This window comes from Stegostoma tigrinum, chromosome 18 (assembly GCF_030684315.1).
Source record: "Stegostoma tigrinum isolate sSteTig4 chromosome 18, sSteTig4.hap1, whole genome shotgun sequence".
NCBI lineage: Eukaryota > Metazoa > Chordata > Chondrichthyes > Orectolobiformes > Stegostomatidae > Stegostoma > Stegostoma tigrinum.
This window is the reverse complement of record NC_081371.1, coordinates 39605988-39620705: the sequence shown is the minus strand read 5'-3', so window position 1 is coordinate 39620705 and position 14718 is coordinate 39605988. Positions and strand designations below refer to the sequence as shown.

Below are 14718 nucleotides of genomic sequence, written 5' to 3'. Positions count from 1 at the left end.
TCGCTCAGTAAATGGTTGTCATGAGGAAAGTGGTTACTTTGGGGATCTTCATTTGATGCTGTCAGTTCTTGCACGGGGTATCATGGCAGCACTGACAGTTTCTGACCCGCCTCACTTCCAAGCTACGAACAACTCACATTTCTTTAAAGAACAGACACAATTACATATCCTTCATGAAAACAATACCACGCATTCAGGTTTTCAATCAGCTCTTCAATATATCAATATACTTACCCAGGAGGACAAACACAACCTGAAATACATGGAGTCATGGGCGAACATGTCATATTCATCATTAGGTTTTCACAAGTGACTTCACACGCTGCTCCTGTCCATGGCAGACCAGGCTGAGGGTCTTGACAGTCAAAATATCTCTTATTGTTAGGACATTCCCCAGGTTGAGGTTCTAAATAAAATCAATATAATGCTTCTCATCATGTAATTCACAATTAAAAGGGGTACTTGCAAACTGAAATTTTTTTATCAAGTTGGGAAAGTATTAGGACTATGAATATATTTGTATTTTTAAAATATGAAGATAAATATATATACATGGCTGAACCTTATATTTCCTTAGCTAAGTGTCAGTGCACCATGTTTTTTGGCTGGATTTCCATCTCAAGGCCTGGTGAGTTTTCTTTCCATCACTTATCATACACACCTCATTAGCCACCTACTTCACCCCAAGGCATCCTTCATGGCTGATTCCAGCCCCATCTCACCACGCACCATTCCCCAGAACGATCAGCTCATCAATAAATATCCCAGAAATCACTGCCATCCATTGTATCTGTGCCACCATTTCTTCATTCTTTTGTGGTAGGTGGGCATTGCTGGCTGGCCAAAATTTCTTGCCCATCCCTAGTTACCCTTGTAAAGGTGGTGGTGAGCTGCTTTTTTAAATGCTGCAGTCCATGTGTTATAGGTTGAACCACAATGCCCTGAGGGAGGGAGTTCCAGAATTTTGACCCAGCAATAGTGAAGGAACAGCGATATATTCCCGAGTCAGAATGATGAGTGAATTGGAGGGGGACTTGCAAGTTGTGTGTTTGTATATATCTGTGGCCCTATCCTTCTGGATGGAAGTGGTCATGGGTTCGGAATGTGCTATCTGAGGATCTTTGGTGAATTTCTGCAGTACGTCTTGTAGATAGTACACACTGCTGCTACTGAGCGTCGGTAGGAGAGAGAGTGTGAATTGGTACCAACCAAGTGGGCTGCTTTGTCCTGCATGGTATCAAGCTTCTTGAGTGCTGTTGGTGCTGTACCCATCCAGGCAAATGGAGAGTATTCCATCACATGCCTGACTCGTGCCTTCAGATGATGGACAGGCTTTAAAAACCCACTGTGCCACCTGGACAAGCTGCAACTACATGCTTCCATTTATTTGGCCTGGGCACAGTAGCCTGGGCGAGATTGATGCCCTGCTCTGAAGGTCCTGCTGGATTGATTGTGCAGAGACTGGCATCACTCCTCCCCCAGAATCAGCAGAGCAGGTCACTCTGGTCCATGGCTGCCACCTAGGTTAAAACAGTCTCTGCCATCTGGAGGAATGTTGGAACACTCTAGGAAAAAGGTCAATCAATTTTCTCTCCTCCATCAGTGTAAGTGTCACCATCTTTGTCCAATATATCTCCCTCACTGTATTCTTGCTGCTGCATCCACCTCCCATCAAGGGTCATGCTTTAGCAGTCTCCCTAATGCTTGTAACATCTTCCCTACTCACCATCACCCAACACCCAACACCACTACGCCTCTATGCCTTCTGCATCACCTAACCACTTGCTTGGGATGCCCCCCCAACTGCACCAAAAGTAATAACTGTGCCATTCATTTCCATCTCCCTTAACATATATCTCTTTCATTCCAGGAGAAAACTAAATCAACAACAGAAGTCTCCAGTCAACCCAAGGCCCATAGCATCATCTTATCACCATGGAATTTGGGCATCTATCCAACACACCAGAGACATCTGAGGTGGATGGTTCTTAGATGCCTTTGCTGTAGCAGTTCAAGTATTCTCCCTTCCATTTCTCTCCATACACCCCACCTCAACCAGCCGACCCAACAGGCAATATTAGATGGCTGGAGAACCAAAACAGAGGATAATTGCCCTTTTTTTAACTCTCTTTTGTACCCAACAATTAAGAATTCCTTGATCTTATGAAATATCTACTTGCATAGATCATTTTGATCCACATCCAAAGAATATCAAATAAAGTTACATTATGATTACAAAGTTAGTTTGTTTGATTATTACTGTTGGTAGCATTTGATTAAATGGAATTCCAAAAAAAAATGAAGTTGGACTATGATATTCATGATCCAGTAATACATATAATGTTATGTTTTCCCATACCATTGAGTTGTCAGGTGCTCTAAAGATAAATAATAAGCATTGAAAATAGAAGTCAACCAGAAAATTCAAATCATTTTTATTCAAAATAATTTTAGGAAGAATTGTAGGTAAAGCTTTCCTGTAAATTCAGTTTACCTTCCTTTCGGTACATTTAATGAAATGATGTGGTTGCGTTAATGACGAGTAATTGTAACATACCTGGCTCTACAGGCGCACATGCTACTCTTCCATTCCTACACAAGCTAAAGAAAAAATTATTAGCTGTATGAAATATTATTTGTTTTAATATTTTAAGAATTAATAAAGCAAACCTGAAAAGTAACAAAATTACCCAGGATTACATTCGGTATATAGCATAGAAATAGGCCATTCAGCCTAACTAGACGATGCCAGTGAACATGATCCAGTTTAATCTTCTCCCATTCTTCGCCCTCAAAATCAATCATAACCCTCTATTCCTTTCTCCCTCATGTGCTTGTCCAGCTTCTCCTTAATTGTAAAAACCGAAAGAACTGCAGATGCTGTAAATCAGGAACAAAAACAGAAGTTGCTGGAAAAACTCAGCAGGTCTGTCAGCATCTGCGAGGAAAAATTAAGAGTAAATGTTTCGGGTTCTGAGGAAGAGTTACTGTACCTAAAATGTTAACTCTGATTTTTTTCTCCACAGATGCTGGCAGACCTGCTGAGCTTTTTCCAGCAACTTCTGTATTTGTTCCCCTTAAATGTATCTAGTTCATTCAATTTCATCACTCTGTGGTAAAAGTTTCACATTTTCACCACACTCCAGATGATAAATTTTCTTCTGAATTTATGACTGAATTTATTGAAGACAACGTTATATTGATAGATTCAAGTAATTTACTATACCATTATTATGAGTAATAACTTATTATTGTGTCCCCATAATTTGTTAAATTTCTTCTTTGTATTGACGATGCTCCCAAATTGGAGTCATCGCAAACATGGAAATAGTATTTTTGACTCCAAAATCCAAATGTTTTATATAAGTTGAGTTGTCTACTTTATGAAATAACAGAATAAAATTAAAAATGAAACTCATATCAGTCTGAAAATATTTTAATTGATTTGTTGTAGCAAATTTTCATTCAAGAACTCCAGTTAAACACTGACCCTGACTCAGCAGAGGTTTAGGAACATGATCCAACTTTCACAGTTGAAAGTTCATCACAGTTTTAGCTTAGAACCTGAACAGCAATCTTCAACAGACGAAGAACAAGAGTCATACCATGGTCCTGAGTTACTGTACGTGACTTCTCCTGCCTGAAATATTCCTCCCATAAAGTGACAGGAACACTGAGATCTAGAAGAGACATATTGGATACTCTGAGCCATTTTATTATTTATTGATTATATAACAACATCATCATATAAATATCAAGATTATCGTATAAACATAAATAAAAACAAGTAGACTTTAAGAAATTGAGTCTTCCAAGTTCTGAAATATTCCAATTTACTCTTTAAGGAAAGAATCATGGTCATTCTGGAGAAGGTATAATGACTCACGTTATCACACTTCTTAAAATAAATTCTTTGGTTAAGATTAACACCAGATCCACAATTAATGGGTCATGTGAAATGTTTATTTTATGTAGTGAGAACAGAAATAACTGGAGAGTCATCCGACAGCCCTGTGGAATGTGAAAAAGAGTGAACATCTCAAGTTGATCTAACTCTTCATTTTGGAATAGAAGAGTAACAATCAACTCACAATGTAACCCTGTTTCTCTCACCATAAATACTGTCAGTTCTGTTGAGATTTTCTAGCCTTTGCTATTTTTATTTCAGTCTTCCAGCATCTTCAATCAGCAGTAATTTTCCTTTTGTCGCATTTTACACTGTTGGCTCTCAGCACAGTAGAATTGTTTCTTTTTGATGTGTTTGTACTTGTGCACATGCACTCTGTCGGGCAGAGACATTCTACTCTTCATACTGACTAAGAACATTTAATTCTTGGATGCAGTGATGCAAAGGCAGGAGAGGAAGTCCTCTGCTTCAAGTTTCCACTTTCACTACACAGCCCCAAAGTGGGCAGGGCGCAGTATAAACTAATCTGTTTTCAGTCCTTCTGCCTGATTCTTTTCTCAGTTCACCTGTATACTACCCAAATAGAGGATATTCCAAAAAATGATGGTGGTCTTTGCATCCTTCCACCAAAAAGAGTGTCTGTGGCTGTCTTAACTCTGAAGATAAAGGAGGCAGAAATTATTGCAATGATTTCTTCTCCCTCCTCCAATATGGCATGGTGGATTAATGGGTAGCACTACTGCTTCACAGTGCCAGTGATACGTGCTCGATTCCACCCTGAGGTGACTGTGCGGAGTTTGTACGTTATCTCAGCATCTGTGTGGGTTTATCTGGGTGGTCTGGTTTCCTCCAACAGTCTAAAGATATGCAGGTTAGGTGGATTGGCCTTGGGAAATGTAGGGTTACAGGGGTATTTTAGGGGGTTGGTCTAAATGGAATGCCCTTTGGACGGTCAGTGAGGACTCAATGGGTCAAATGACCTGTTTCCACACTGGAGGGATTCTATGAATGCAACATTTGGCCTTGACAGCTTCTGCATATGTCTCCACATCAACAACTAATAAGACTTGATGCCACTATCCAACAGGCTGACACAGTCTTTGCAGTTCCAACTAAAACATTGAGGTGGAACCAGACTGAAGGCTGGCCACAGCAATTAATGCTGGAGCAGAGACAATTCCTTTAAAATAGAACTGATACGCCTTTTCTGAGAGGAAGTCTCACTTTAGAGAGCTACCAGTCATTGGTAGTTGTGGCAGCACCTGCTGGGAGCAGTGGGCTAGGACAGTGGGCAGTCCCACCATCATGTTGAACCCCGATAGTCTGAGGTTGGAACTTTCAGCTGAGCGAGGGAGTGCGTCAGGAGACCAGGGGCATGAGCAAGAATAGGATTGCCAAGCCTCCAGAATTGGTCTGGTGTCTCCAAGAATTAAAGGTCAATCTCCAGGACACTGCTATGTGGAGAAGATTCATCTCAGCCATGATTTAAATGGCGGAGTGGACTTGATGGGCCGAATGGCCTTACTTCCAATCCTACGTCTTATGGTCTCATAGTCTAACATGAAAATTGTTTTTGTCCCTTCTTTTGAACATTTCTCTTTACCAAATATAATCGCATTGAAAATAGGGGGGAGAAAGGTTTTTTTTAAATTTTATTCATTGCTAAGGACTATATGCTTTCCAATTGGCATAAGAAGACAGTGCACCATAGTGTGCGCTAGGGTCCATGGCTTGTCCTAAGTCCCACCATGGGGCGTGCCAAGTCCCAAAGGGTCTGTGCCAAGTCCCAACATAATGAGTGCCAATTATTACCATGGAGAGTGCCAAGTCCCACCATGGTCAGGACCTTCTCCCTGTTACCAGTAAAATACTTGGAGCAGCTGGATGTAAGTGGCCATTAGGGCCTCAAAAGGCTGGAGCATAAGCATCACACCCAACACATCATCAAAAAATTTCACACAGATCAGGGTGGAAACATATGAAGTAGGAAGATCATTCTGTGGATTTCATGTGCCATAAAACCCATTGGTGGAGTAAGTAAAAGCCAGCTCAGTATTACAGGCATGGAACGATGCTTTGATTTCCATCATAGCTGTTTGCAACCCAAAGTCTTTCTAGAGTCTGGACTTGGACTGAGCCAGATGATACTGGGTCATATAAACAGATCAAAACTGAAAATTTAAGAAGACTTCCTTTGAGGACAAGGCAAAGCTGTAGCATGTAGTGCCTTTCTGATTTCCGGGAGGAGCCCCTGATGTTGGTGAATTGACATGATGTTTCCAGGACTGTTTGCATGTAAAGGTAAAATCATCTCAGCCTGAATGGGTCTAGTGTTACACTCTCTCTAGACTGGTGGTAATTTAGTTTGAAGGTCACCATTCGTCAGGAAAGGGGAGGATAATCCTTCACAATAGCATCAGCCAGTACAGGAAACGAACCCATGCTGTTGGCGTCACATTGTTTCATAAGCTTGTTAGCCAGCCAACTGAGCTAACCAACCCAGGTGGTGGCAAAAGATATAGAGAATTGCAAGAAAAAATAGCAGGCGATACAGTCGAAAGGCCAAAGCCCAAATACTGCCTCCATTTCACTATTTGTGCAAAACTACTACAGGACTAGGAGCACTGGAGGCTAACAGTAAGAGTAAAAAATTTAGGAAAAATCTTAATTCATGTTTAGAAAGGTTTTCATTACTGATCTGACTGCAGAACAAAATCAGTTAATAGACAAAAGGTGATAAAGTAAGTGTGATAAAATAGTTCAGTTTATTGATGTACAGAGCTGATGTGCTGAGAAATAGTAGAACAAAAACATACTTACTGCATGACACAGCGTTGCAATACTTCATCATAGAACGTTCCATTGGGGCAGTTGCAGCCTTCAGCACAATCATCACCACAAACCTCATTTACAGCAAGTGACTGGCAAGTCCGTCCACAAGAGGAGGAACAAGTATGGTATAACATATTAGCCGGGCAGATGATACCTGTACAGCGGAATAATGCCAAGCTAAAAGAAGTGACAAAATAAATTTATCCTGTACATGACAACAACTTATAGTTGGACACTGCCTTTATAATAATAAAACATCACATGGTGCTTTGTCAGAGAATTATAAAACGAAATATGATACCAGATCATATAAAGAGATATTAGGTCATATTACCAAACGCTTGAACAAAACAGAAGTTTTAAGGAGCCTGAAGGGTTAAAGAAAGGAAGAGAATTGGAGAGGTATAGAGAGGGACAATATATGTGTCGAGACAACTGACGGCAAAGTAAACTAAAATTGGAAAAGATCAAGATTAGAAGCAGATGCATATTTTGCAGAGTTGTGCAAATGAAGGAGATTACAGAGATAGAAGAGAAAATGGTCATATAGGGCCTTGAAAACATGGATGAGAATTACTTAATCAAGACATTGCTTGACGAGAAGCGAAAATAGTTCAGTGAGCCCGGGGATGGTACGGGAATAGAAACTAAGGCATAGGTAGCAGATTTCTGGATGACTTCCAGTTTATAAAACACCCCAGCAATGTCCCTAATCAGCTCACATTTGGGGCTTAATTATGCAGCTTGCTTCTGCAGGCGATGGCCCATCTCCACAAGATTGCCCAGAGGCAGGAATATGTCAGGCCACTTGACCATGAAATTCCTTCTCTGGTCCACCCGAAAGCCTGCCTCCTGCCACAGCCTTTCAAAGAACTGGAAAGAATCTGTACTCAATGTATCGACTGAGATTTGATTCTGTAATGTCAGAGTTCTACTGAAGAGAACATTGGAGATAAGTCATACTTGAGCTGTTCTTATCTGCCTAATGATGGCCAACTGAAAGAAGCACAGGCCTAGAAGAACAATAGGCAGTATAAGACTTTTACTTTTAACGAGGTTTTGTCAATTAAGCAAACCAGAGAAAATGAGAAAACAGCATTGTATGCACTTTTATTCACAAGTTTGAACATTTTATAGCTGCATTGCAGAAATTTCCCTTATGTTGGCAGTTCAGCTGCTCTAAGTAGCATGAATTAAGTATTCTTGCTGTTCGGTCATTCAACTTTCATTCTGTAAAATCTGATAACTCGTGAATGAAAAAAATTAAATACATCATCATCCTGACTTTCATTTGTTTTCAGTGGGGAAGTTAACTATATGTTTACAAAAGAGAAAAATATGCCCAAAACTTTGGATTCTTTGCCAAGATTAATTGCAAATTTAAGAAATCATTTGCAAATTTCAGGAAGTCAATACAATTTTATGAAAACAAGAATAATGGTGATTTTTTTTAATTATTAGCAACTTGTCATAAAAATCAGCTGCAATAATAAAAAGCATCTTAGTTCTGGAAAACTTTCTCAGTTCTACAAGCCAAGTGCATCAATAAAACTTTCTCCCATGTTTTATTTTTGCCTCCTCAGTTTTGTTCTAGTCTTTCCCTTTTCAAGTCATATATATTGTCCACATGCTATTTAGGGTGGTGTGGTGGCACAGTGGTCAGTACTGCTACCTTACAGTGGTAGGGATGTGGGTTCAATCCCACCTTTGGGTGACTGTATGTGTAGAGTTTGCACATTCTCCCCATGTCTGTGTGGCTTTCTGCTCAGTGTTCTGGTTCGCTCCCACAGTCCAAAGATGAACATGCTAGGTGGATTGGCCATTTTAAATTGCCCATAGTGTCTGGGATGTATAGACGAGGTGGGTTACAGGAAAAGAGTAGGAGGATGTGTCTGGGTGGGATGCTCTGAGGGTCAGTGTGGACTTGCTGGGCTGACGGGCCTATTTCCACACTGTAACGGTTTTTTCACAATCTTCCACACATCAGCTTCAATCTTGTGATTAGCCAACTGGAAAGCATTTCAACAGAAGCTGAGAGTATAAGTTTTTCCCTCTAATTATTGTTGCTACTCTAGTTAGCAGTTCATTGGTGATCTTGGAAAAAGAAAGCTTCTAACTCATCCAGGTGAATTAAGTAACAGTTAATCACTTTTGAACTCACAATCTTCTACTTTCACATTGAGTACACCACATGAGATATCCAGCCTTTAGAAAGTAACAGGTAGCATAAATCAGTTTTAATGATATTGGTTTTTGTATTATCTATCTCAGGCTTAATGACTCTGAATGGAAACAGACCCTTCTGACCAGATATCCAAAACTTAACTCGGCTCATTTCAGTTATTATAAATTCACCTCTTAACAACTTACCACAATCTGATGCTTCTGATCTGAAGTTGATGTGAACCTTGTGTTTGGCACAAAGATAAGCATAGTGTGCAAGGGCTGTACACATGCACAGACTTCCACATTTGCAAGCATCATAGCGACACTGCTGATAATAGGGGCTGGGATTCACAAATGAATGGCATGGTGCAAAGAGTTCTTGATTGAGAATGTCACACATCATTGACGAATATAAAGCTGTATGTGCAAGTAAGGCAGAAAAAGACTGAAATGTATAGTTTTTAAGTAACCATAAATTTACTAACAAAAATGCATAAGTGAAGAAATATACCACAAGATACATCAATTAAAATTGGATACCATTTTGTTGATTAGTATCACAGGGATCAACCAAGGGGATATTTAGTGGAGTTACACAAGCTGATGAAATCTTCCATGCATTGGCATGTAACTGTGGAGTACCTTCAATCATACCTACAGGGGAACTAGAAGTGAAAAAGGAAAGAATTACAAATGCACACAAATGTAATTAACTCCATCCAAGTAATTCAACATGTTTTGCAGCCAAAGACATTAGTCACATTTCACATCTAACAATGTTTAATGTAATTCTGAATATAGCATAATGTCCAATTGCTCAGTATGCCTAAATAAATGGCCAATATTGCAATTTGCACACTTCCCACTGGTACTTTTTTCATGGATCACATGTTTTTTTTCAAAGTCATCCAGAGAGGCTATATCACAAATGCAACTATCCCTCATTTATGTCCTCTAGTGTCATTTCCACTATGCCCTGCCGCCAGGAGAGTTGTCAGGGAATTCAACCCTGTCAGTGTCAGCACCACCCTACACCATTTCTGTGGAATCTTAACTGATGTTGAGTGTAATCAAGAGGAAATCCTACTTCAGAGGATGGTCACCAGCACCAAAGGAATGGTACTCACTGCTGAGGAAGGGAGGAGCACTTAACCCACAGCGCAAGTTTAAAATATGGTCTCAGTTGTTTTATAATAAGAAAATTCACTGCTGATGGAAGGAAAACCTTTCTGACAAAAGTGCTGGCACTGCGGCGGTTACTAACGGACCCCATTTTGCTCAGAAAAACTGCTGCGGTATTGCCACCTCCATTTAGTTGACAGCCTCTCTAAGCCTGTTTGAGGGAGCAGGGAAGTTAATCTACAATCAACAAAAAGTTGCTATGGTGATAAAAAGGCCCTTGACAAAGACATTCCATATTCAAATTGTCTTCCTAGTGTGGAGAGACCAGTCTGCATCCCTACTTATCATCAGTAATTTGCCCCTGTGGAGGCACACAGTAGGGAACACGATGAACTGTGATCCTGAAATAACAAGGTGTGGAGCTGGATGAACACAGCAGGCCAAGCAACCTTAGGAGCGCAAAAGCTGACGTTTCGGGCCTAGACGCTTCATCAGAAATGGGGGAGGGGAAGAGGGTTCTGAAATAAATAGGGAGAGAGGGGGAGGCGGATCGAAGATGGATGGAGGAGAAGATAGGTGGAGAGGAGACAGACAAGTTAAAGAGGCGGGGATGGAGCCAGTAAAGGTGACTGTAGGTAGGGAGGTAGGGAGGAGATAGATCAGTCCAGAGAGGACGGACAGGTCAAGGGGGTGGGATGAGGGAGGTAGGAAATGGAGGTGAGGCTTGAGGTGGAAGGAGGGGATAGTTGAGGGAAAGAACAGGTTAGAGATGTGGGGACGAGCTGGGCTGGTTTTGGGATGCTGTGGGGTTGGGGAGATTTTGAAGTTTGTGAAATCCATATTGATACCATTGGGCTGCAGGGTTCCCAAGCGGAATATGAGTTGCTGTTCCTGCAACCTTTGGGTAGCATCGTTGTGGCACTGCAGGAGGCCCAGGATGGACATGTCATCTAAAGAATGTGAGGGGGAGTTGAAATGGTTCGCGAATGAGACGTGCAGTTGTTTATTGCGAACCAAGCGTAGGTGTTCTGCAAAGCCGTCCCCAAGCCTTCGTTTGGTTTCCCTGATGTAGAGGAGGCCACAATGAGTATAGCAGATGCAGTATACTACATTAGCAGATGTGCAGGTGAACCTCTGCTTGATGTGGAATATCTTCTTGGGGCCTGGGATGGGGGTGAGGGAGGAGGTGTGGGGGCAGGTGCAGCACTTCCTGCAGTTGCAGTGAAAAGTGCCGGGTGTGATGGAGCTGGAGGGGAGTGTGGAGTGGATAAGGGAGTCACGGAGACAGTGGTCCCTCCAGAAAGCAGATAATGGTGGGGATGGAAAAATGTCTTTGGTGGTGGGGTCGGATTGCAGATGGCAGACGTGTTGGAAGATGATGCATTGGATCCGGAGGTTGGTGGGGTGGTACGTGAGGACGAGGAGGATTCTCTTTTGGTTGTTATTGCGGGGACAGGGTGTGAGCGATAAGTTGTGGGAAATGCGGGAGACACGGTCGAGGGTGTGCTCGACCACAGTGGGGGGGATGTTGCGGTCCTTGAAAAACGAGGACATCTGAGATGTGCGGGAGTGGAATACGAACAGATGCAGCGGAGGCATTGGGAATTGGGAATGGCATTTTTGCAGGAAGTTGGGTGGGAGGAGGTGTATTGTAGGTAGCTGTGGGAGTCGGTGGGCTTGAAATGGATATCAGATTCTAGGTGGTTGCTGGAGATGGAGACAGAGAGGTCCCAGAATGTGAGGGATGTGTTGGAGATGGTTCAGGTGAACTTGAGGTTGGGGTGGAAGGTGTTGGTGAAGTGGATGAACTGTTTGCGCTCCTCGTGGGAGCACAAGGTGGTGCCGATACAGTCATCAATGTAACGGAGGAAGAGGTGGGGTTTAGTGCCAGTGTAGGTACGGAAGAGAGATTGTTCCACGTAACCTACAAAGAGGCAGGCATAGCTTGGGCCCATGTGGGTGCCCACGCCAACCCCTTTTGTCTGTAGGAAGTGCAAGGAATTGAAAGAGAAGTTGTTGAGGGTGAGGATGAGTTCAGACTTCCTGCCAAAATGCCATCCCCTATTCCTAATTCCTTCGCCTCCATCACATCTGCTCCCAGGATGAGGCATTCCACTCCCATACATCTCAGATGTCCTTGTTTTTCAAGGACCGCAACATTCCCCCCGCAATGGTCGAGAACTCCCTCGACCATGTCTCCCACATTTCCCACAACTCATCCCTCATACCTATTCCTGCAATAACAACCAAAAGAGAATCCCCCTCATCCTCACGTACCACCCCACCAACCTCCGGACCCAAAGCATCATCCTCCAACACTTCTGCCATCTGCAATCTGACCCCACCACCGAAGACATCTTTCCCTCCCCACCCTTATCTGCTTTCTGGAGGGACCACTCTCTCCATGACTCCCTTGTCCACTCCACACTCCTTTCCAGCCCCACCACACCCAGTACTTTCCCCTGCAACCACAGGAAGTGCTACACCTGCCCCTACACTCGCCTGTTGCCCCCATCCCAGGCCCCAGGAAGACTTTCCACATAAGCAGTTTTACCTGCACATCTGCCAATGTGGTATACTGCATCCACTGTACTCATTGTGGCCTCCTCTACATCCGGGAAACCAAGCAGAGGCTTGGGGATGGCTTTGCAGAACACCTATGCTCGGTTCGTAATAAACAACTGCACCTCTCATTCGCAAACCATCTCAACTCCCCCTCACATTCCTCAGACATGTCCATCCTGGGCCTCCTGCAGTGCCACAACGATGCCACCCTTAGGTTGCAGGAACAGCAGCTCATATTCTGCTTGCAGCCCAATGGTATCAATATGGATTTCACACACTTCAAAATCTCCCCTCCCGCTACCGCATCCCAAAACCAGCCTAGCTCATTCCCGCCTCCCTAACCTGTTCTTTCTCTCACCTATCCCCTCCTTCCACCTCAAGCCTCACCCCCATTTCCTACCTACTAGCCTCATCCCAGCCCCTTGACATGTCTGTCCTCCCTGGACTAACCTATGTCCTCCCTACCTCCCCACCTACACTCACCTTTACTGGCTCCATCCCCGCCTCTTTAACTTCTCTGTGTCTTCTCCACCTATCTTTTCCTCTATCCATCTTCGATCTGCCTCTCTCTCTCTCCTTATTTATTTCAGAACCCTCTTCCCCTCCTCTATTTCTGATGAAGGGTCTAGGCCCGAAACGTCAGCCTTCCTGTTCCTCTGATGTTGCTTGGCCTGCTACGTTCATCCAGCTCTACACCTTGTTATCTCGGATTCTCCAGCATCTGCAGTTCCTATTATCTCTGATAACTGTGACCCTCTTAATTTTACGGGCCGGATTTCCACCTGCTATGTGTTAAATATATACAATCCGGATGGTCAAGAATGAAATAAGACATTTTTTTTTGGATGGAGTCTTATTCAGAGGATCCATTCTTACAGATCACTGCCTCTTAAATACATGTCAGAGTCCTAGTTTACTATCTTTATATTCTTTACAAATACATAGTAAAATAAATTAATTAAACCAAATTGAAAAGAAGACTTTGCATATCAAGCAGAGGATGCTCCAGTTTCCTCCCACAGTCCAAAGATGTGCAGGCTATGTGGATTGGCCATGCTAAATTGCCCGAAGTGTTCAGGGGTGTGTGGGTTATAGGGGGATGGGTCTGGGTGGGATGCTTCAAGGGTGGTGTGGACTTGTTGGGCCAAAGGGCCTGTTTCCACACTGTAGGGAATCTAATCTAATCTAAAAGTTAACAGCCCCAAATGAACAATGTAACAAAAATCCAAACACAAAATAAAATTAAAGTTTAGTTAAAATGTTTTGGGCAGAAACACTCCAGTCCCCATGGCACCTACTGGCCAAATAGGCTTCAACTCAGCAATTGGACATCACGCACTCCATCTACAAGGAGACATAACCTCAGAAGTCAGGCAGGCAGTCACATACAATGACTCCCCTCCACTGCCTCACTGGAACTGTTTATGGCCATTATGGTGAAGCCCAGGAGCAGAGGTGATCCTCTGATAAGACTCCCCAATTACGCAGAAAATGCAGGTGGCCTGCGAATCCATGAATCATCTTAAAGATCACCAGCATGAATTTGCTTCAGGCACAGAGACTCTGATCCGTGGCTCTTTCCACATATAGACAGCAAGATGGAACAGCAGCCCTCTGATGACTGCTACTATTATCATCAGAGGAGAACTCTAGCATGAGGCAACCAGGTTCCAAATTCTAGTCAGGTCCTGGTAAAAGTTAGTCAAATCCCCTAAAGAGCTCTGAAGACCTGAATAATTTAAGGAGCTACACGTAATTATTGTAGCTGTAAACCTGGTTGGATTTCTTCGTACATTTTTGATCTGTTCCGCAATGTTATGACTCACCTCAGGAATAGGTGAGGCTTGAACCCATGTCGCTTGGCTCAGAGATGGAGACAATGTCGCTGCACCACAATAAAACCCTCCTAGCTCGCTATATATGTGATCTCAGATATTTTCTAATTAACCTGTTCAGACATGCAATGACACACCTATCAAGCAGGTGGGACTTGAACTGGACTTCCTGGCTCAGAGGTACAGATCACAGAAGCCCACATATGATCCCAGTCTTTAATCAAACAATGTATCTTTAACACAAAATCAACCAACAATTAACAATGCAGGCAGTTAAAATTATTTTTACAG

The 14718-nt window shown here is 42.8% G+C and overlaps 1 protein-coding gene across 1 annotated transcript in view; it reads right to left on the bottom strand.

Moving 5' to 3' along the window:
• Positions 1–14718, bottom strand: part of otogl (otogelin-like) — a 209331-nt gene that overhangs the window by 156196 nt on the left and 38417 nt on the right. Inside the window, exons 17-22 of the mRNA XM_059652231.1 lie at positions 9446–9570; positions 9110–9322; positions 6728–6893; positions 3606–3680; positions 2558–2601; positions 235–406 (exon numbers count right to left, since the gene is read on the bottom strand). Coding sequence (XP_059508214.1) covers positions 235–406; positions 2558–2601; positions 3606–3680; positions 6728–6893; positions 9110–9322; positions 9446–9570 — 795 coding nt within the window. The remainder of the gene's footprint in view (positions 1–234; positions 407–2557; positions 2602–3605; positions 3681–6727; positions 6894–9109; positions 9323–9445; positions 9571–14718) is intronic.